Genomic DNA, 25,125 nt, shown 5'->3' on the forward strand with positions numbered 1-25,125 from the left:
AGGGAAATGATGAGAAGGAAGATACAGACAAAGAAAATTAACAGTAAAACAGCAAGACAAGTGACTTTCTCAAAGAGAAGGAAAGGTCTCTTCAAGAAGGCACAGGAGCTCTCGACTCTTTGTGATGCTGAGATTGCCCTCTCAGTCTTCTCTTCTAATGGCAAGCTCTTTGATTATGCTAGCTCGAGGTTCTTATATATCATATTATCAGTCTCAATTTCTCATACGTATATACATACATATATAAACAGGTATTTCTATAGGTGAGAGAGAGAGAGAGAGAGATTTACATGATATCACAGTGGTGGATTCAAGAATGAAATATGAAACTGTACAAGTGCCCAGCTCATTATCATTAACTATATATATTTTTACTCATATTACCTCATTCTCTATAGTCTATTAAACTAGCTAGCTAGCTTGGCAGTTCATAAACACTAGTTGGAATCTATATAATTCTTGTTGTATTTGTAACCTTAAAGATTATTATATGTGTATATTTCAGTACTTCTGTTTCTGTTAGTAATTAATAACTTAAAAGGTCAACCAATAAGAAAGTAACTTCATAGGCTTAAAGTAATGGAATCATGATTAATATCCACAGTTGAAGGTTTTGAGTTTTCCCATTGGGATTCTGAAAGAATTTTGTTACTCCATATAATTTGACATAAAATTGTGCTTGATTGATTGATCTTTTCCACTGATTGATCTTGAAGGGAAATAAAAAGTCACTGAGTTACTATTTCTGTTGTTTCAGTATGCGGCGGGTAATTGAAAGGTACGATCAACATTCTGTCGTTCAAAGACTAGGCCAATCATCTACTGATCTGCAGGTAATCAATATATTAATACCAATCACATAGCATGACATATCTCAAGTTTTGTGTCAGTGCACATAGCTCGTTTTAATTAACTTGATTCCTTTTCTTTTCTTTTTTGGTTAAGATACTTAACTTCTTTTCTGGTTAATTACTCTCAAATTGTGACTCACACACGCGTGGGCGCACAAATGGTTTCTTGTTTAATTCATTATGGAATTCGACAGCTGAATATCTAAGGAAGCACTTACCAAATGAATCAGATGGGAAAAGGGATCCGCTTCTTAGGAAGATTATAACTCATTGAAGAAATTGAGCTATCCCTTTCGACTCTTTGTATTGTTCATACTTCACAACTTCCTTTGAAATGGGGCCAATCTTATGCATACTCTATAATATGCATTAACAGTAAGTGATCAGGCTGCATTGCCCTACAAAAAAACCCTAGGTCTTGAATTAACTCTACGAGAGAACTGAAAAGATGGGAGAATTACTTCGAGGGATGACATAATATTGAAATCAATTTATGATAACATATGAAGGAATGGAAAATCATGGAAGCTTAATCCTTTTTTGTTTTTTTTTGAAATATGTACAAGCTTGGAGGTGATGAGACTAAGCTGCACAAGGTGGTAGCAGAAAGGACTCGTGGATTGAGGTACGCAACTTTAATTTATACCTAACATGAATAAATATTGAGAAGATTATATTAATGAGACACATGACTTGCACTAAATGAGGTGAATCTTGAGGTTAAACCAAACCAGGAGCAAAATTATAGTTTTGTAAAGTTTTAGGCTGGTAAGGGTAAAAATAGAAATTATGCCCAAAATCTCAAAAAAATCTCAAAAAATAGGAAATGGTAGGTTAAGGCCTAAACACTTCAAAAAAAAATCCAAAAAAATGGGAATAAGGTTTAGAAGTCTGTATGAGGCTAAAAATGATGAAAATGCTATTGGAAGGAATTTGTGGGATTCCCAGGGTTTTGACTGATTTTGGATATTATTGAAAATGAATTATTTAAGGCATAGGGAGACCTTAGATAATTGAAGAAAATGGGAGAAAATACTTGAGGAATTGTCACAGGTTTTAAAAATAATTTCGTCCCTAGAAAGTGAAGAGGGTGGCTTTAATGGAATTTAAAACCTATTTACATACTATCTATGGAAAGTCAAAGTCAAATGCTTAGAGATTGACTTTTGACTTAAGAAAAATTAGAGGAATTCCCTGTTATGAATAAATAGTATTGGTACCTAGAGATAGATTCTCGGAGTTGTGGACCGGTAGAAAGAATTCGGTCAAGATCACTTTGAAATAAATATTATTAATTATTAATTATTTTAATTATTTTAATGGAAGAACAAGGGAAGAGCATCAATCTCTCTTTGAGCATGTTATATAATGCCATGTGGATTTATTTGAGGTGAGAAAATGGTACCATAACATGTCCCAATGGTCCCGGAAAAGTCAAGACCCGAAAAAGTACCCTATATGGTGTAGAATGGCAAGATAGGTGGAGGAAAGCCTAAGGGTGATATTTTGCACAAATTTTATATTAATTTCCTCTCTATTTTAATTCCTTAATGATGAAGGAAAATGGAAGAGACAAGTGTACGGTTACATGGGAAAAGAAGGTATTACGTGTACAGCTGGATGTAAGACATGTATACAGTCGGATGCAAGACACGTGTACTGTCAGATTAAAAGCATGTCGATTGATGATGTAAGCATGATGTCATCATGATGAAGTAAACATGATGTCATAAGACACTTGTCACCATAAGATTAAAAGAGAAAATGGACGGTCCAGATCAAGCCACACGTTCTTAAGATCAATGGTCTAAATTTAGTCTTGTTTTCTATAAATACTCCCTCCGCACCCCTCATTTTTGTCCAACCTCATGGAAACCTTGGGAAAGCTGTGGCAAAATGATTTCTAGAGAGAGAAAGAAGAGGGAGAAAGAAAGGTCAAGTGGTCATATGCAAGATCAAGCTCTAAAACAAGGTATGTTCATGGTTTTTGATGTAGTTTTCACTACCCTTATTGTTGTTGAGTTTGGTTATGGATTTTAATCGTTTTCGGGAGCTTGAAATCCTAAGAGAGTATGCTGCACGAAATTATTAAGGATAGGGGAAGATGAAATTGATGTTAGAATAATGTTTAAAGTCTTGAAAAAAACACGAATCAAGTAGTTTTATGCTGAAATTGGTTAGATTTCATGATTGTGTAACTTGAGAAAACGTTTTGGCTAGAACAGGTTCATGTGCTTAGGATGTGATTTTGATGATTTTGATGCTTGTAATATGTTTAAAATGAAAAATTGTGCAGGGATTTTGATGAATCTAAGCTCATATTTGCATTCATTGGGCAAAATTGTGTAGGATTAACCTAAGGGAACAATTTTTACAAAGCTAGAACACTAAATTATAAATTAAGAAAAATGGGATGAAGTTTAGGGACATAAGTCTTCCATATTCTGTAATTTGTGGTTCTAATAAGTAATGTGACCCTTGTGGCTGTGATTAGAACCTTGATGAATCCAAGAGAAGGTTTGGATGTGGTTAAACAAGCAACCTTAATGGTTAAAAGCAAAAGGGAGTAAGAAGAAAGCTTAAGGACACAAGGTAGCAAACTTGACTCTTATGTGCTTGGTATTTGCTTACATATGTAACATGTTTTGTGTTTATATGGTTTTATGAACTCATGCATTGTAATTGTGAATATGGTTGAAATGTGTCATAGGCCTATGTGTTTTATGGTTAATGTGTGATGATTTCCAAACATGTCACTATGTTATAAAAATGTTAAATTGCAAGCATGTTATGAATGCCAAGCTTACCATGTATGTTTGAGTAGTTATTGTTTGCTATTAAAATTCTCCCGAATCTCACCCTCTCTTAACCAACCATGGTAGGTCAAATGATAAGGAGAAGGCATGCATGAAGAAGGGCAAGAAGATGGAAACAAAGGAAGTGGAGAATTTACATGCATTTCAATGTAATGATTGATGTCGTTAGTAATGTAATTAATTGTGGATATGTCAAGTATGGAATGTGATGTAATGTTTGATGTATAATGTTAATGGCATGCAACTCAAAGTATATGAATGAATGGGAATCCATAAGGCTAGTTGTTACATGTTTGAATGAAGGGAGAATTAAAAGTAAGAAGTTAATGAAAGATAAAAATAGGTCTTGGGGCAATGAGTTTGTAGCTCCAGTTTGACCTAACAATTAGTGGAACCTGACCATGAAATTTGATAATCATATAGTACACATCCCAAGCTTTAAAATGATAGATAAACCACCTCAATTAGATGTGTACACAAGGAGATATGAATTTTTCAAGTTGGACCAAAAATCTAAAATTTAACTAGTGCACAGTAACCCGAGAACCAATAGCAAATTTTCAATATATGGGCATGTCCGTGAATCGCTTGAACCATAACACTTCCAAATACGTACTCTAAGGGGTTAGAGGTGGGATGTTTCAGTTATCAACTCCTTCCATTTTGTCCTCCTCCTCCCATCAGAAACATAACTCAAACAAAGAAAACCCAAAAAATTATATACGATCTAGATCAAACATAAATTCTTCCTCATCTTCCTCTAATCCTCTTCCACCCCTAATCCCCTCAAGGTTACTCCATCTGCTTCCCTCAGCACCACTACTAGGACAGCCACTGTAGTCGACTATGGCTAAACAAAAAGACAATCTGCCAGAAAAGCTTTCTCTCAACATTCATGAGCTTTCTTCGATTTGGTGTGAATTTTTCATTGATAAAAAATGGTTACCGTCGTTGTTAGCTTTGTTCTTTCTTGTTCTTTTTTTTTTTTTTTACCAAAAGTCTCACCAAATCCATCGCCTTTTGTCTCTTATAATTGAGCAAGTACCCTCTACATACTTTATTCCACAATGCATTATTATAATATTTGCTCAACCCAATAGTTAAAATTTTTATTTTTTTCTCTCAAAGAAAAGGCTAATGGAGGAGGACCTCTATTTTCAAGTAGCAAAAATTGGCAAGAGAATTTAGTGACGGATTAGCGACAGAATTGAATTGGTGACAGAATTTGTTCCATCGCTAATTCCTTTGTTACTAATTAGATTAGCGACGAAATTGAAATTTCGTGAGTAATTAGCCACGGATTAGCAACAGAATTTTCTGTTGCTAATTACCAATAAAAATTTTCTATCACTAATCCATTGCTAATTATTGATAGAAATTTCTGTTGCAAATTCGTTGCTAATTAGCAACGGAATTTTTGTTGCTAATTCCTTACTAACCCAATTTTTGAAAAAAAAAAATTAAAATGCCACGTGGCTCCTCTACCAGTCACCATGTCATCACAGATGACGACCATCGACTACCTCCACATGTGTCCTTGCCACCTCAACAATGATCGCCACGTGTCACTGCCATCTCACCTCTGCCTGCCACGTGTCACAACCACATAATTCCTTCTCAAAGTGACTTCTCCATGGCTCAAACCTGACACCTCGTCTATGGGCACATGCGGCTTTACCAATTGAGCTACAATGAATCTGTTGACTTGCTATGCAAAATTAAATATATATAATATTCTTTTACACAAATAATATTATATACATACATATATTCATAAAAACTAAAAATAAACTATATGATAATTTTAATCATACCTATTTTAATGACAGAATAATTTTTAAATATTTTTTTACTATTTATAATAGTTTTTTATATTTTTAATATAATTTTAATTTCCAGTGAAACTAATTTTGAATTTTAAATCATAAATAATTTTTTCATAAATATTTTTTAAAATTTATTTTTTATTAACATTGATAAGATATCCAATTTAATTATATATATATATATTATATTACATTATATTATATTATCTATATATGTTTTATATATTTGATGAAAACCATTTATAGTCAGCAAAAAAAAATCTAGTTATTCAAAAAATAACTACTATAATAAAATCTAATAAAGTATTCTATTAAAAAAATTAAATGATTTGAATAGATTATGATAAACAATATTCTCCTACTTGCATATGTATATATCCTATGTAATTTATTTTCTTAAAATTCTTTATATATATCATTTGTTTTTGCATAGAAGACCCAAATCAATCTATATTACCGGTGTTAATTATATCACGATTAAATTTTATTGTTTAATGATTGAAATTCAAAATTCACTTTAGTATTAGCTTGTATTCATATAAATTCATTTTTGGTTTTGAATTTCTATTATATATTATATTTTTCAATATATTGTACATATGATAAAATTATTTCTTTCTTATATCAGTTTGTATAAAAAAGTTATTAATATTCTTATTATTAATAATCAAGAGGAATTGATTTTAATGAAATATAAACAAGTTTTCTAAGAAATTGTCTTCCTATTCTCAATATGTACCTAATGATGACATGAATGATGATGATACCTTCATTAACACCAACTCTACAAATACATCAATTTATTTTACAATTAAAAATATATTTAAATCATTTCTTAATTACGTTATTATATGAATTGTTGTAAGGTTATAATCTAAAATAATGAAATTTAAAATTAGTAACGGATTAGCGATGGAATTAGCGACGAAAATTTTTGATAAAAAATTACATCGCTAAATATTTACTGACAGATTTTTTGACGGATTAGCAACGGACAAAATTTTGTCACGAATTTGTCGCTAAATTTAGCGACGAAATCTCTATCGGTAATCCGTCAGAAATTAGCGATAGTATAATTTTTTGTTAGTAATGAGCTTTTTTTTTGTAGTGAAATAAAAAATGTAAGAGAGAGAATAAAAAATATAAGAGAGGCAAAGAAAGACAAAACTTGCGACAATCTTCACTGGTGAGCTAACTAAGGGGTTTGTCGAGAATGGATTGGAAGTTAGCAATGCCAGTGTTCATGGCTTCTAGATTCCGCTGACTGTGTGTGTCCAACTTTGAAGAAAAGAAAACGCGAAGAAGAAAGGGGAGGAGAGAGACAGAGAAATGAAAAGAAAAAGTGAGGGTGTGTGACAATGTGTGAGTAGACGACAAAGTGAGTAGTGAGAAAGAGACACGTGTATGTTTAGTGGGATTCACAAAAGAAAAAGTGACGGACGTTAAGGATAGTCAACAAAAATAGCATTTTTGCCCCATTTTGAAAAATTAATGAGTATTTTTACCCCCGAAATTTTATTATGGTGCCTAGTGTTTCTTTTCGATAGTATAATAGGTAAATTTTTTTGTTCATCCTATCTCTTAAAACTAACACACATTATTGAATTCATTCAAAACTAGATATTAGATAATTTTTTTAAAAGTTATGTTCTTTTTGAATCAAGGTATTTTTTTTCCTCTAGGCATCAGTATTCTCCTATTAAAAATAATCATATAAAGCACTGTCTTCTAACGTTTAGTGTCTGCTAATACCTCAAATAGAATTGCTTCCAATAAGAAAATATCTGTACATCAAACATAATAAAATTTAATATATTCAGTCATCAACATTGGACAACAATATATGAATTGTCAGAAGGATTTTTAGAAAATAATATTTCGATATCTTATCAAAAAATTGTTAATAACTTTAATAGTTTTATACATACTTTAATACTTACTTTATTTAATATTAATTGTCAATATGATCTGACATAGTTATCAATTAGAAAGAATTACAATTAGTTTTTTTTCCCCTCAAATGACGACGTGTTCCTGTCTCGTCATTTATCCACTTTCTTACCCAAATTTAAAAACGTTGTTAAATTTTTTTATTTATTTGAAAATATTGTAACATTTCAATTAAATTAAAGAGAAATGAGGTCGCTATTAAAATTATAAAAATAAAATAAAAAATCATCTGATATCATTACTGGTGGTAGGGATGGTTTTTTTGAAGAGTACAAGAAGAAGAGATGAAAAGAAAGTAGTGTATGATGTCTTCAAGGTATGGGCAGCACTTTCCTCTAGGCTTAATTTGCCTCTACCTATTCTTATCTTATAGGGTGTAAGTTGGGTTGACTAGAGAATTTCTTTCAGGATACAATAAAGACCCTTGAATATAGATTGCACTTCCAAGATTCAAACAAAGACAACAATGGCCTTTACAAGGTGATCATTTGACTCTACCTGTATGTGCACTCAAAGACAAAGGCAATGAGTTTGATTTTTGTGTTTGAATTATGTTGTGTCCAAATGAAGTGATGGTGACGGGTTTATACAAACCATGGAATGATGCCTTGAAGAGATGCCTTTTGGAATAATACTTTATTAAATAAAAAGTCTCATATGTTGGTTCATGAGCTAACATAATTTAAATAAATAAAATGTATTTAATATGTAGGGTCTTTTAGTATTGTAACTTCCTACATAACCTTTCATATAAATATATTAATTTATATGAAGACACAACTTTTCAGATAAATATATTAATTTATGTGAGAATACAACTCTTCAAATAAATTTATTAATTTATATGAAGACATAGCCCCTTATATAAATTTATTAATTTAATAAATTTACATCCGGGCATGACTTTTCAAAAACACATCTCTTCATTTTAAAAATATTCCAACAATTACTAGGCAGCTTATAATTTAATAGACAGACAAGAAAGGGGGTAGAGACCTCTCAATAAATGAAATAAAATGCCTAATTAAAGGTTTTGCGTTCCTTTGAGTTATTTGAGAGTTATCCAACTTGAGTTATGAGGTTACGAATACGAGTGATTTTCTTTTTTCGGGAAAGAATAAGAAAAATATTTAATTTAAATCATAGTCTAATGGATTTGATGATTTTTATGAATCTATTTGACATCATAATTCTATATATAGACAGAATTTTGAATTTTCTCAAGCCGTACGAGAAGAAAACTTATACGTTTCTAGGGGGTGTATTGTTTACCTATTCCAATGAGCCGTTTATCGAATCGATGCAATTACTAGGCAGCTTATAATTTAAACTTTTATTTTTCAAAATGCATCCCATAGCACAGGAGGGATCAACAATGTGCTCAAAGAATAACCAAATACCTCCTCCCTTGCTCCCTCCTCCAACAATCCAAAACAATTTTGCAATAACATATAGTATCGTAAAATAATTTTTGATGTATCTATCACCATAATTAATATATTTTTTTAGTAACATTCAGTATTATAAGTGTAGAAAGTACTTGTTGCTATTAGAAAAATGCTTTAGGGACAAAATTGTACTAAAATTTATTTTAGAACATTAGGTACTACTGAAAAAATATTTTAAAATGCTAAATGTATATAAATTTTTTTTTTGATACTAAATACCACAAAAAATACTTTAGAATACTAGATATAATTTACCACAATTTATTTTTAGTAATTTTATATTATATAAAATAAATATGTGAAGAAAATTTTGTCTTATAAAATATAATACTACTCGAGTTTTTATTATAAGTCACTTAAAACTTATTCTCACATACCAAAAACTGTATGCATGGATAAAATTTTTCAAACACACCCTCATTAAAATTTTCTATTTCTCTTTATCTACAAATCATTCTTACCGGTTATCTCTCTTTTCTCTTTCTCTTTTTTCAATAAAAATTTAATAAGAGCTCACAAAATTAGAAAATAATCGTTAAATACCCTACAAATTACTTATGTTTTTGACAAAAAAATTTCTTTACAAGGAGTAGAGCGGCAGCCTTTTTTTTTTTTTTTTTTTAAATAGTGAATTAGCGATCCCAAACTCGTGGCATTAAAGGGCCAATACATGATATGCCCATACATAAAGCTGCAATTAATGCAATCAATTTACCCACCGCGCGAGTTTCTTTTATTTTCCTTTTTCTTTAAAAAAAAATTTAGGGAAGCCTGTCTCCTCCTGAATAATTTCCTGCTCACCAGGACTCTATCTTTCATCCTTTCTTCAGTCATCACATTTCAGAATATTCTTGCAGGTAACAACACTTCGCTCTCCTTCTCAAGAAGAAACCTCCCCTTCTCTCTGTATTTCTTACTTAGATCTGCACTTATCCTTCCTAATCTATCCTATCCAAGCCTCAAACTCTTTTTATCTTGTTGTTCCACCTACGCCCAATCCAAGTTCTCTTCATTTTATGCTTGTCTTTTTCGTTTAACACGCAGATAATATTCTTCTGCGTAATTAATTTTTGTATGAGACTGGATTAAATCTTTAGATTTCCCTAATTCTTTCTCTTTGATTTAACTTGGCTTTAGTTTGAAGGAGAGATTGGTTGAAATGACGAGAAGGAAGATAGCAATAAAGAAGATCGAGAACGTAGCTGCGAGGCTGGTGGCTTTCTCAAAGAGAAGGAAAGGTCTATTCAAGAAGGCTATGGAGCTGTCAACTCTCTGTGATGCTGAGATTGCTCTCTTAGTATTTTCAGCTTCGGGCAAACTCTTTGATTATGCCAGTACAAGGTATCTTTTCTCTCTCTATATAATGTATATGTGTGTTCTATCACTAGGAATCAGAATAATCTGAATTTTAATCACGTCTGGGATTTTCGTTTTTGTTTAGAGGAAAAGGAATCCTGATCTTTATTTGCTGATAAAGAAGCTGTGATAGCCTATGCTTTTATTCGTCCCATTTGTGCTCTCTTCTAAATTTGTCTATATAATCTCCTTCAGTTTTGATAGAGTTGGATTTCACATGAAATGGCTCTAAAAAGCACAATAACTCAACCTAGAATCTAGATTATTAGCATACCAAGTTTGACCCCATAATTCATTTGTCTATTCTTTTTGAAGTGTCAGCATTTATGTATCTCATCTGTTTGATCATCACTTACCATGTTCATGTTTTGGTGAAAATTACCTTCTGTTATGCCAGTACAAGGTACCTTCTCTCTCTCTCTCTCTCTCTCTAATTGAAATCATTTAGATTCAAGTTGCTTCCACAAAGTACTTCTCTTGCTGTAAGAGGAAAGCTTGAACACGATGTGCTGACCAAAAAGTTGTGATAGAGTCCTTTTGTGTGCTTTTATGTGTGTATCTGAGAATTAATCATGTGGGTATAATTGGAAATAATGAGTAATCTCATCATAACTGTGTTTTGCTTATACCTTTAACTTTTTACTACAATGTCTTGAGGTTGCTGCTAAAATAGTTTGAACACTGAAATCTTGATAGTCTTGGAAGAGAGACCAAGGAATTTGTTCAACGTTGATGTGAATAATATGTACAATAATCAACGTTTAAAACTTAAAATAGTACAAAATAGTGGTTTGAAAATAACGAAAACGACACATGTATGGAGGAATATTAGATTTCATGAAGCTGCTTCAGTTCCGGAGGCTTTTGTTAATGTCAAGATGCTATTTTCCTTCTGTAAAAAAAATATGATCCTTGCCATAACAATCAATATAGTTATATCAATTATATAAAATCTACAAGAAACTACACTATTCACAAGTCAAGAATAATGTATTCGTCTTTGATTTCTTAAAAAAAAAGGCCCACAATACGCTGTTCAAGCAGTACAGCATGTCCTCTCTTCATCTCTACGGAGATATAGTCTGTACGTGAGATAGTTTTTATCTCAACATTTTAATTCTATTTTTATTCAAAATCACTTTCAATGGTGTTGGAAAATTGTATATATTTTTTTACCATGTTTCTTTCAAAATAAAAAATATCAAAAGATGATTTAAATCTTCTAGTTTAATTTAAATGGTCTAGAGAAGTACAAATACGGCATATTTTAAAGAGGTAGGGATGTTTTCTTTTTTAGGTCAATAGAGAACATCCCAAATTAAATTTTAGTTCATAATTTTTTTTGTGTTTTTTATTGATTAATTAGGTGGATTAAAACAGTTTAAAGAGGATTATGAGAACATGCTACTGGAACAGTCAGGTCACTTTTGCTTTGAAGATACTAAAAATTTTGTAAGGCTATCAACTTATAACAGATTGCTCTTGAGGTTTTCCTTGTTGTCTTCAGATTTTGATATCCATTAATGGCAATATTTAAATGTTATAATTTTGAATGAGTCTATCTGGAGTCAAGATTCGGTTAATTAAACAGATGCTATTATATTACACATTATTGTCACATATATATATATCTCTAAATAAAACACGCATCTGTAATGTTTTGCCATAGAAGCCACTAAGAATAAATTCATTGGTATATATATACATGACTGATTGAATATATAAACAAATTTAATGCTGTATTTAAATTCACTTATTTTAACTATGACTTTCATTGTGCCCCTCCCCCCAGCAAAAGTATGACTTCGATTAAAATTTAAATTCGATAAATAATTTTAATTCATCAAATGATAATTTATGCTATATAATTCAGTTAGAAGTAGTTTTAAAGTATGACTTCCATTTTAATTTGCAATATTTTGTTGTTTTAAGCACGAGGCAAGTAATTGAAAGGAGAAACCTATACTCAGATGTGAACCTTGTGAAGTCATACCAGCCACCTCAAGAGCTACAGGTATATAATTTTTCTTCTGCTCTCTACCCCTTCATCTATCGCTGTTTTGATTCATCTTTCTTTTTCCCATCTCTCTGTCTGTGTGTCTGTATATAAAAAATCTTACAAAAATATTTTTGGTTATAAGACATTTTGATCGTTTCAATGAGCATTAAATATTATTCTCATATATGCCCATATTTAACAAGGATAGTGAGAGAGAATAAAAATTAATATGATATTGAAATTTAGTGTGATTAATAAGGATAATATTAGAAATCACTTAAATTTTATGACAAATTTAATGCTTTTAACTATTTTTATTAGTACTCGCAAATTAGTTAGAAACGTCTTATAATATGAATATGAGGGAGTGCAATACGCTTCTCTCAACCTAAATATATGAGTTAAATAACTAATTTATATATATTAAGAAAATTAAATTAGTTATTTGTTAAAAAATGTGTGTTGGTTATCCTGAAATATCCCCTCTAGTCACTGGCATTGGAAACTACACTCATTGATGAAAGCTCCTTTTATTTGTGCAATTAGGATTGCCTCTAATAGGGGGATATTAATGCCTATAAAAAATAGAGATAATTTCAAGAAAAATTATAAATTTGGAATACAAAGTGAACTGAGGTCTACTTCAATTAGAACCAAAAGAAACCTCTTAACTAATATTTAAAAGCGGAGGGAGTATATTATATTACTGCTATAATTATTCAACAGTAACTTCTTTTTTAATTCAAGGATATGATGGACTATATACATACCTAATATGAAAATGCTTGGAGTATATTAAAATTTTTGTTATTGAATGTGGAAAGCATATGGTAATTGGACAGGTTGAAGGTGAATATTTTAAGCTAAACAAGGAAGTAAAAGAGAAGACTCTTGAAATAAGGTATTACTATTACCATTATTAAATGTTGCTAAAGATTTTATAATGGGGGATCTACAATGTGTTTATTATAGCTTCAAATATGTTGCTCTACTCTAATAATAGACAGCTCAACGGAGAAGATCTGCAAGGGCTGTCTGTAAAAGATCTGAGGAAGCTAGAAGATTTACTTAGCACAAGCTTGCATCGCATTTCAAAAGCAAAGGTTTGCCTTTTCCTTTCATGACAGTATTACAAAAATTGAAATATTTTATGATTGTTTTATCCCGTAAATTACATTTATCAAATCAACTGTCGATTAAACAATGGCTTATTTGAGAAAAAGGAAAAATTAACAAAAAAAATATCTGTTGAATTTCAAAATGATAGATAAGTGATTTTGACTGATTTTGGCTTATTAAAATCATTACAAGAGTAGTCTAAACCATTACAAGAATAGTCACCATGGCTTATTTGTCTTTTTGAAATTCAACATGTATTTTTTTTTGGTCGTTTTCCCTTTGAAATAACTGTCTAATATGCAGAGGCTATTTGACTGTTATTCATCTTGTTTAGCTCATAATATTCGATTTATCCCTTTTATAATGACAAAACTATATATTGTATTTCAAATATTCATTGCAGCATAAAAAGTAGGAAGTGAATGACATAAAAATTAGATAAGGTTAAGATCTCCCTATTCTTTTATCATTAGAAAGGTCAACTAAAGTCTCTTTATAAAGCTACCTTTTTGTTCTTTGTATTTTGGCTACCATAAGGCTACTTTTTTTTTTTTTTTAAAGGGGGCTACCATAAGGCTATCGCAATCCATGGTTCCAGCGAAGAATGTTAGCAATGTTCTAAAATTCTTTCCCCTTTTGTGAAGATAATTTTAAATCACAGATTACAAATCAACTATATCCTCATAATAAAATGCATAATTTAAACATTTTCTCTTGTATTGTGTTTCAACTTTGCCTCATGCTACAGGGATCGAAGTAACCTAAATAAATTCTAGTTTTAATGCACTACATGCCCTTTAGTTATACGAAATGATTTTTCTTGTTTGATGCTCATTTGACCCTTCAACTGTGCAAGATGCAAATTAACGAGTGCTCACAATGACCGATTTAAGGCACTAACTAACCTTATCTGCATTCCTTTTATAATTGATAATAAAGAGTCTCGTAATCCTCATATCCTATAGGAAAATCATTCATAGTCCTGTCAAATCTCTGTTCATAAATCATTTTATATATTTATAACTATAAGTTACCGAATATGCCAAATATAACTTAGGTTGACCGTTATAACTCCAATAAGAGAAACCTGATAAATCTGACGCAATTATGGGATGCTTTTCATCCCTTAATTATTCCAAATGTAACTGAATCATAATTGAATTGACAACTTGCCTGTCATTGTATGTTCCGCTAACTTCACCAAGCATGGGTTGACAAGAGGGGATGATATTTTGGGGAAAATCCCAATAGGAAGGGAATACACATATATAATAACATCAAATGAATCACCATATAAAAGATGACATACATATTAATTAGATGATATCATAAACACCTAGAATTCATTATTAAAGAACCACTGCACTCTCCCCCTTACCTAGCCTGCTTATTATGCCAAAAAGACATCTCTTAGCCACAAGGCTTTCTTACTATACAGGCTCTGCCTTCGAGTTTCTTTGCCACAAGGGTATAATTCTCTGCCAAAGAGGCAATATTTAACTATTCAAGGCTCTAACTTTGAGTACAGATCTACTTATGACATAAAACTGCATAAAATAAACTAGGCCTCAAGCAAGACAGACATATAAGAAGAGCAGTATTGCTATCTTGTGCAGAATTGACAATATCAAGGGTATTGGGAAGCCTCACAAGTGTAGCGTGATTTACAAGTTTAATGAGCTCTTTTTTCTAATATACTGTCTTATGAGATTTAGCTCTCCTTTTGGGCTTTTACTCGTAAGAGGTTTCCGTACTATTTGTTTTACAACAACAAGCGCTCCAAATAAAGATTGTATCAATAATCTCACAAGCCTACTCAAAAACCTGTCTAGTTTCATGTCTTTTGTCCTGCCTAACATCTTAGTACACCAGGGCTTCTCAAGAAAGAAATTCTTGAAGTTATTGATGCAAAATCCAAAGTCTTGAAATCTTTAATTTTAGAAGAAGGAACTTACATTAAAATTGATGGGAGACTCGCCTCTTGTCTATTTGATATCTTTTATCCTAATCATAACTCCCTATCTCAACAAGTTGCCTTAAATTTTGAATTTTCCATATATGGAGGGATTAGATCTTGTAGAATTAGAGGAGGGAAGTTTAGGTTAGTGATGTAGATAACTTTCTCAATTTTAATTTTGCTTTTTCCTTCCCTGCCTCAGTAAAGCTATCGTTGCCTTTTTTTTGGCCGAGCGGCAAAAGAAAATTGGGGTTTATAATGTGTAGGATTTACTCCATAAAAGGATTAATATTTTAAAAATTTTTTTTATGAAGGGGTAAATATATCAAAATACATCTTTTATAGAAAGATATGGTTTAATCTCTTGTAAATCTCATACTTTCCCTTGTTGTACATTCTAATGTTGAGGGGACTGTTTTGTACCATAATTGTGAAGTTATATATTTCTGCCACAACTTCTCCTTCACTATACATAATTAGGATAAAACCTCAAAACTATATAATTCTCTACAAGTTGGTCCCTACAAATTTTCATGTATGTCCCTGTTAAATTATCGGATGTCACAATTTCTTCTAACTCATCATTTGAAAAGCAGAATTTGAATTAAATTGATAACAGGTAACTGCAACTAAGAAACCAAAAATGAAACAACTCTCACAATTTCAGATTGAGGAGTTGGAGAAGTCTTCTCAAAATTCATACCTTGTTGTTAGTATCCCTTGAAAACAAATCGAGCTTTATACTCTTAAATGCTTCCATTAGTAAGGTCCGGGCCAAAAAAAGCTATTTTTTAACATTTTGAAATAAAAAATATATAAGCCATAATGGTAATGTTCTTGTTCCAAAACCACATACCCTATAATGGTAATCCGTTTTAGTTAATATGAATTTTAGTGGCTATTAACGTCTCTTGATTCAGGTATACTCCTCTCGTAAAGTGTTAAACATGCCATTCCCAGCATAATTACTCAAGAGGCAATAAAATCCAAAGCTACTCTTTAATGATTATACAGGGTCCGTTAGGTATATGTTTATCCTAATGGCAAATTAGAACACATCTAATCCCACTTTCCCAATCTATATCCATAATCAAGATTCCCTTTGTCAAGGAAAACCCTAATCCTCCTGATTCATAATTAATATTGGCCAAGCATCAACTAAACAAATAAATGCGTGTTTGAACAAACAAAATTAACATTAAGCACAAATAATTGATTCAAACATGCTGTGATCCAGTTCATAATAACTACTCTATGTTAATAGAACATTAGCCATGTTAAATGAAAGAACAAGAGGAGTATGATAGAGTAGAGCACAAGAGGAATGAAGGAGAGCTTAGGAGAAAGAAGTCAAGGACACTGCGTTGTCAGCAGAGGAATGGGGAAATGGGGAAAGATAAAATCACAAACAATTTACACCGCATCAAATCTAGATGGAGAACAACCAAGCTAAGTGAGACTTTGAGAGTTGAAGGAAGAGTGAAGAATTGAAGCTTGAGAATGAGATCTGGGGGCAGTTGGTGTGAGGATGGAGGGACTGAAGCTCTCTTGGTCTCTAGTAGTTTAAAAATTAAAAAACATATATTTAAGGGATGGCCTTTTAATTATTTGACCCAAATGGGCCCAACGTCTAACCCATTTACTCATTTTGGGACCTAATTTTTAAGCCTGCTGGTCCTCAATCTAAAAGGGTTTAAATGGGTTGGGCTCTAACAGCTCTACCCCGGGGACCTTATGACATTTTTTGCCTTCATGAACAGCTAACTCCCATGCATGTCGAGTTTTTGGAATGGCTTGAATCTCCTCTATCGTAGCACTTTGCCGCTCAAATTTTTCTATTGCTTCTAAAGAAGTTGGGTGTGGGGGTTCGAGACATACACAGAAAAACTACAAAATGCATAAATTTACTTTTAGTAAGCGCTTGAATTTTTTGGTGGTATTTCACTAGAGGATCTTGATGCTGAAGAACTTGTTGATCTTTTGGTACTTCTTTCACTAGGTGAGGTGAATGAGAAAGAATATGGACTTGTCAATGCAGGGTGGTGTTGCTTGTCTATTGTCAAACTCTAGTCTATAGGGATTCAAATAAGAATGCCTCCCTTGTTAATATTCCATTCCCAACTAGCCTCTTCATTGGATAGAATATTCCTGCCAACTATTACGTTAACACTTACAAGATTATACAGATGACATGCTTTGGTCTGACTACTATAGCCAATTTAAACTTTAGTTCTTTTTTTCAATTTTTCATCAATTGAAGAATGAAATTTAACCTACACATATGCTAGACAACTAAGAATTGTAAGTGGCTTACCTGAGGCTTCTTGCTTTTCCGAGCTTCATATGGGGTTTGATTCAAAAAAGCATTTTTTGGAGAGATAATATGCAATGTTATTTACCTTGTTATATAAATTAGAATTTATTGATACTGTTTGCTGTTCACTATAACGTTGCCTCTTCTTTTTTCATTTGTTTCTATACTATTTAGCAATAGTAAACAGCTATGATGCGCTTGTAAGTTCTATCTGTTTTTTGATTCCATGGCATGGGTAAAAAGCAGCTTGCAAGATTTATAACCGATAGAAACTAATTCCATGTGTTTCAGGTTAAAGTATTTGAGCAGGAGATCAATATTCTAAAGAAAAAGGTTAGCGTTATATTTGTTTATCAAAAGCATTCTATGCATTATATTCAGTCTTTTCCTCTCTGTTATAATGAGAAGGTATTGATCAGAATTAATTCCTTCTAACTTAACCTTTTATTTTAGTAATTAATGCTGCCTTTGGAATTCTGAAGTTAGTAAAGACAAGGGTAGAATGAAGAAAATGGTAATTATTTTTATCTTCAAATTTTGTAATGACAGATAAATATAAACAAGCATTTTCTTAAAAAGTGACCATTAAAAAGGAATGGAGAGAGTAATTTCCATAACCCTTCAAATAAGCCCATATTTAATAGAGATTACAAAAAACCACAAACGACATGCCTCAAATTAAAGACACGTAAATTCAACTTACATAAACTCATAGAACTAAAGCACATGTTTTTTATTAAATTTTAAACACATAACTTTATCAAAAAGTCTATACTTACCAATGTCAACAACTTAAATGCACACAAAAATGAACTTAGCACATCTGATTAAGTTTAACCATAAACTTGAGTTTATAATTCCAGTATTTCATGTCTTGTGGTAATATAATATGCTATGCAGTAGTGTCTAAGGCACTTCCTCCATCCCATATTTTAGTTATAGTAACATGTGACATTAATAAAATATTTGTTAACATTTGTAGTACGTTGTGAGTCTTCATTCGTGTCTCTTGTTTGTTTTAATGATGCGTTTAATTTTGATGTCAATAAAGGAAGACGAACTCAAGGAAGAAAACCAGAGGCTAACGAAGGTTGTCAGATTCTTGTCACTAATTCTCTTGTCAATTAATTTCTCATTAATGTGTCTTCATAGTGATAATACAACGTCCCATTTACCATGTTTTTAAACTTAATGCCAATCCAGTTAATCAAATCCACGGAAGAAAACCAGGTAATTAACAGGTTTCAGATTCCCATGGTCTTTGCTTTTGTCAGTACTTATCTGGGAATTTTATCGAACTGGGAAATGAAATAATGTGTTGATAGGCCCAATGGCTTGAGGATGAACAATATCAGCCATCAGACACAGTCTCCCGCAACAAGGCAAGTTGCTATAAACGCCACTGATGAGAGAGCTGTGTTTTATCTCCGGTTACTGTAGGTTAGTTATTTTGCTCCCTCAAAAGTATTTGGTCCTAAATATGGAAGTTAGTTAAGAGCATTGTTTAGGAGCATTGTTTAGGTTTCAACTGTAAGTCCTAAATCCATTTTATTTACAAATTTATAATACTTTTTCAAACAATCATGTTGGTTACAATACTAAAGGGCTTTTAAAAAAAATAAAAATCCATGAAGGTAATTTTCAATTCAAATGAATGAATGTGGTGTTTTAGGTAAACTACCACATTTATTACAGATAACAAACCCCATTAATCATTCTCAATAACTGTAAATTAATTATCTGGCACTTATATTTAAGATGAGATTTATTAGATTTTGCTTTGAATGGGCCTAGTGCTCTAAATAAGCTTCACTTTTTACAACTTGTTAGTACTGCAACTTCCTACACTTGCGTGTCTGTGTACATTTGATATGATATTGTTGACCCCATTAATGTAGTTGTCCATGACGATGAAGTTTTTAATGGTAAGTCCCTGTGGCTTACATGAATGATTTGCAATCCATGTGGGTGAGTTTAATTAGTCTAAAACTCTAGGCAATTAAGGTTATCAAGTTTCATTAATCGTTATTTTATTTACTGAATCGCAGGTTACTCTTTCCCTGAATGAAATTAAAGCTTCTGAAGGAAGAAGCGCAGTAGATCTTTTTTTTTTTTTGAAGTTTTGTGAAAACCGTTCTTGACTGAAAAGCACAGTGCTAGATTTTAAATTTATGAATAGTGGTTGTACAATAATGCAAGTGTATAGCTGTGTGTAGTTGTTTCAACTTAGCTGTTCCTGGGCTGCAGTGAAGTGAAGTTTTTTTTATTATTATTCATGAAGAAAATAAAAATAGTAGTAATCCATCCGATCAACTAATGTTCATTATTACTGTATAATTTTACTGCTCTTGGCAATATATAATACGGGGAATTGTTATGAGGTTTTAAATAAGGAATATAATTATTAAAAAGTCCCAGTAATAACAAAGCAGGCTGCAAAGACAAGTTTTAAGGATTTACTAGTAATTTTTTTTAAGACTTTATTGTAATTCTCCCCATATAATAGACAAGTGTTCAATCCCACTTGAAAAGTAAAAACATATATGAAGAACAATTATTTTCACATTATATCACCATTAATTGAACACATATATTAGCTTTATATACAATGCCTTTATATACTATAATTTTTATAAATAGCATGTATATGATATTACTAAAATTTAGTGCTAGTTTTATATATAATAATTAATTAAAAATCATATATTATAATTCACTTTTTTGACAAAAATATATATTATAATTCATTTTTAGGTTCTCTTGTTTCAATTTATTCAACATAGTAAACATATCATTAGCCAGTTTTAGTGCCTTCCTTTTTTGTTTGGTTTATACAATTCAAACACCACACACACACACCCCACTATATCAACACTCAACTCAAACTCAAAACTTTATCTAAAGGTGACATTATTACCACTAAGGCAGTTAGCCATTGTTTTGAGTCATTCCTTAAAGCCACTAATTATTAAATATTAGGATGCATATCTAGCCTATTCTTTATTAAAAAAATAATTATACAACAATTGTTTTTACATTTTTGCTAGATTACTTTTCCTGATTACTAAGTAATAGGTTACATAGGGTATAATTTATAAATAGTAAAATTGGCCAAAATATTTAATCAAGTGATTGTGAGTTTAGATGTCAACCCTGTACATGTAGTGACATAATTGGGAACAGTCTATCGTTTGCCTTTAGTACTCAAAGTAAATTAAAAGAACACTCCAATGAAGCATCAATACTTCAAATGGTTTGATGTATTGGTATTGTATTATATCATATAATCATACACAACAATACTTTATACTATCTCCAGTCTTTAATATAAAAGTTAGTTGGAGATTTAATTTAATCTTAAATATAAGACATAAATCCACCTCATCTCACATATCTGTCCTTTTTTTTTTTTCAAAGTATTCGTTATAATGATTGCATGCGTTAAAGAATTTATATTAAATGATAGTTCTAATACATATGATTAATAATGATATTATAGGAAAAACAACACTTATTTATTCTAAATAATTAATTTATATTGATATTGAAATATTTTTTAAGACATTTTTATTGGATACTAGAATCTTAGATACTTTAAGACATTTTTATACAGAAATTAAATTCTGTTAAAGATTATGATGTTAAAGCTTTTCATTTTATAGAGGAGAGAAAAGAATAAGCGGAAATACATGGAATTAGCTGGCAAAAAAGGGAAATGCGCGGAATTACTTTGATGGCGCTAGAAAATTTTAGAATACTATTATCTTATCTTTGCTTGCATATGACGTCAAGCAAGGGAAGATGGGTTTAAAATCACTTAAAAGCACATTTCATATAACAAAACTTTTCTCATATATTTATCCCGTATTTCTCAAGTCACAATAATAGAAGAGCTTGATAACTAACTAACAAATATCAAAAAAATTAGTTAAGTTTATTATTTATAATAAATGCGTCTTGATTTTTTTAAACTATCATTTTTAATAATGTACTTCTCTGGTTCTAAATATAAGACCCATTTTGTATTGTAAATTACACTAAGAAATAGGTCTTATATTTATGACTGGAGGAGTATATTGGAATTACCTTTTGATAGGAACTCCTTAAGAATATTTTGGGGGGGAAATTATAAATTTGAGAAATAAAATGAATTAAGATTTTATATTTACGATCAAATTTAAGCTCCCAACTTGTTCTTATATTAAATTATGTATTTTTTGGTATTCAATAGTAACAAAGGACTATATTCTAGTCTACATTTGGTTGAATTCCAACTATATTTTTTGTTTGCTTTATAAATTTTTTCATGAATATATAAACACATCCTAGAAGCATCATATCTTATACTCTTTAAGAAATGAAAATGTCGACGTATTGGATATACATACATACATACTCTATATTTATATGTATATCACTGTATATACATCTGATTCATATATGACATTTGTGTATCAGAAGTAAATATACACCTTGATTGTGTCTCCCCAAAAAAGGAAGAAAAATTAGTTTAATGTTATACATAGGGGTTTTGATGATAACCTCTTATAGAGGAATTCTTGGGTACACCTGGAGCACCACCTCGTTTATGCTCTAACCAATCAGAATGTAACAAGTCACCACATTTTAATCTTATTAGGTGGCTGCCAAGTCATCTCTAATTGTTAAGCAATTAAGATTTTAATTAAAATATAATTATAAGTTAAACTCGGGGCTTTCAACTGGCATCAGAAAATTCCCATAGAAGAACCCTAATCTCTACATTCAACGATGATTGCCCTCTTCCTGGTGACTTGAGACGAAGCTTGAGCTCTTCCTGGTGGGTAAGTTAATCTGTGCCTTCCTTTTTCTCTTATTTTTGATCGAACAAGAGGCTATTTATCCTCATCTTCCTCTTCCTGGTGATTGTCTTATAAATAGAGACGAAGTTTGAGCTTTGAAGGCTGAAGGTCTCTTGACGATCCTCTTCTGATCGTGTTTTGCTTCGATTTGTCGCTGGTAAGCTGTGATTTATGGTTACAAATAAGTAATGAAATCATTTTTTGAAGCCCAAAACCCTAACTTAAAATCAATTTTTGGAGCTTTTAAGAACACTTTTACGGTCCCTGTGTCTTCAAATCAAAAGTCTGAACCTTGAAACTATTTTAGAATTCCTACCTAGAGCGTTGCAATCACCAGAGCCTCTGTCGATAAAATCATTTCACTGTGATTCTTGAGGTTTCACTGAGATGAGATGTTTGTTATTTGAGTTAATTGATAATGAATGGAGGTACAATAAGACAAATCCTACATATCATCAACATATTTGATTCAGTTTATTTATTATTTTTCCAAGTATTTGTATTTTGCCAGTCCAAAATGCTGTTGAATATTTGTGGATTACTGGGGCCTTGAACCAATATCATTGTTTATATCTTCTACAAGGCATCTTCATGGATGGTGAGTTTAACTATATTTGTAATTTCGGCTACTTTGTTTTGTTTATGTTAAATCATTTTACTTATGTTTGCAATAATTTCTATTCAACCTGCACACATAGATTGTTTTTCCTCTTGTACTTCAAGCACAAAAATTCCGCTGGCTTTTGAAAATACGACGTGGGTTGTTCCAAAATATTATATGATGTGGTTGTCAAGACTGGTGATAATTTTTTTCGGAAATTTTGTGATGTTTATTCTATTTCTGACTCTTTGCAGAATTTGTAGGCCTAAATTCCCTTTGAGTGAGTTGTCTATGTAGATCATAAAGAAACTTACCTAGCTAGTGTCTGTATGGCTTTCTGGCTTGACAGCCTTTGCTTTTTCATTGTAATTAACAATCAGTGTTAAACCTTCTTTTGGTCACCTCATCAAAATGTGGCATCGGCATTATGGTTTCGTGTAGGTATGAAACTTCAAGGGAGGAGAATTATATGCATCATGGCAAAAGAGGAGGACGTGGCCTTGCTGAAATCTTTCATTACGGGAGGCATAATGGCTAACGATGTAATTTTGACGTGGAAAGCTTTTGAGAATTGAAGGGGATAATGACTTTAGTTTGACTTCGATGAGTTGGTGCTGACTAGTTAGTTCGTTGGTATAGGTTGCCGCTATTTAGTATATGTAACTTGCTGTCCAAAAATGTTTCATGTATGTCATGTTTCAATTGAATGTTATTAAATTGGTGCAGTAACATGACAGTTGATTGTTTCAATGGAATGCCTTTGTTTTGGTGTTCAGATAGTTGATTCTTCTTCCAAATAGTTATGCCAAAATGCATAACAAAGAGTTCCAAAAGTGAAGGGAATAACTGCGCAGAAATTCATCTCGTGTCAAATCGGGAGAGCAAAGCAACATTTCAATTAATTGAATTAACTTTGTCATGTTACAAAATACATATGATCAACCATACAATGATCTTGAAGGACTAGAACCGTGCAATACAGCATTTGCAAAGCAAACCAACCAAATGTGCAGAATCACGTTCATCCCTACTAAAACAGTGAAAACACTAAAATCAATCCTTCACTCCTACAGCAGCTGAGGAGAAGCCTTGAACCATTTCGGTCATTTTTCTCTGTCCATCTCGTCCCATAATCTTGCAAACAATTGCTGCATCATACATTCATACCTCCTGCATTTAAAGCAACAATATCATTTGCAGTGCACAAACAATTAAAAAAAAATGATCAGCAGCATTGACACAGAACATGATGAGGCATTTTCCAAATCATTTTTATAAAGCTTTTTTCCCATATGTTCAAGAATGTGCCATTTGCTGAATTTCACCGAAAGGTCGTAATTTGAGGAATGACCAAACTGAATATCAAAGACTAGAGGTTGGTTATCCATCATCAACATTTGATTGAATACTAGATCTGTAAAATTATAAAATAATCAAGAAGTTTTAGGTAGAAACAACATAACTTAATAAACTATTAAATTAAAACAAATATAAACAAATTGAACTCGAAGAAAATAATGGAACAGAATACTGTGGCCTTCCATTGCTAATGAGTTAGAACGCACCATCACTTTTGGTCCAAAAAAAAAAAAAGCACCATCGTCGATTCCTCATTCAACTTCACCAGACACTAATGGTCCTAATCTTGTGGCCTTCAATCCTTCAACGACAATATCCTGCGGATAATTTAGGAAGGGATTGGCGTGAGGTTGGATTGGAAAAAGAATAGAGGAGAGGAAGAGAAGGGAACCTTTGGGCTGACGTAGTTGCCGGCAAAGGCGAGGCCGACAACCAATTCCCTAAGTAATCGACGGCGAGTGCGTTGAGCGGCAGAGCTCCATGGACGAAGAAGAGTGTTGGCTACAGCGGCGGAGTTTCACGGACGAAGAAAAGCGTCGGCTGCAGTGTAGAGGTTAGGGTTCTTCGATGGAAATTTTGAAATTTCTTGACGGAAGTTGAAATCGCCGAGTCTTTCCCTGTAATTATTACTATCTCCGCTTATTAATACAAGATCTCATTTGACTTTTATTTTAATCCTAAATATAAT

The 25,125-nt window shown here is 31.7% G+C and overlaps 1 protein-coding gene across 1 annotated transcript; it reads left to right on the forward strand.

The window, feature by feature from the left end:
- Positions 1-9: 9 nt before the first annotated feature.
- Positions 10-19,042, forward strand: LOC114736646 (MADS-box protein AGL24-like). The gene is made up of 9 exons (XM_028924521.1): positions 10-188; positions 758-833; positions 1,418-1,476; positions 10,029-10,232; positions 12,180-12,261; positions 13,089-13,147; positions 13,250-13,349; positions 17,928-17,969; positions 18,962-19,042. The coding sequence occupies exons 1-9, from the start codon at positions 10-12 to the stop codon at positions 19,040-19,042; spliced, it is 882 nt and encodes a 293-aa protein (XP_028780354.1).
- Positions 19,043-25,125: the final 6,083 nt, after the last annotated feature.

This window comes from Neltuma alba, unplaced genomic scaffold (assembly GCF_004799145.2).
Source record: "Neltuma alba isolate B1F8T4 unplaced genomic scaffold, ASM479914v2 tig00013353_pilon, whole genome shotgun sequence".
Classification (NCBI taxonomy): domain Eukaryota; kingdom Viridiplantae; phylum Streptophyta; class Magnoliopsida; order Fabales; family Fabaceae; genus Neltuma; species Neltuma alba.

Excerpts from the sequence above, each read along its gene's own strand:
- LOC114736646 (XM_028924521.1), top strand. The coding sequence starts at position 10 with ATGAGAAGGAAGATACAGACAAAGAAAATTAACAGTAAAACAGCAAGA. Across the intron at positions 189-757 it reads TTTGATTATGCTAGCTCGAG|TATGCGGCGGGTAATTGAAA; the intron begins GTTCTTATATAT and ends CTGTTGTTTCAG. Across the intron at positions 12,262-13,088 it reads AGCCACCTCAAGAGCTACAG|GTTGAAGGTGAATATTTTAA; the intron begins GTATATAATTTT and ends GTAATTGGACAG.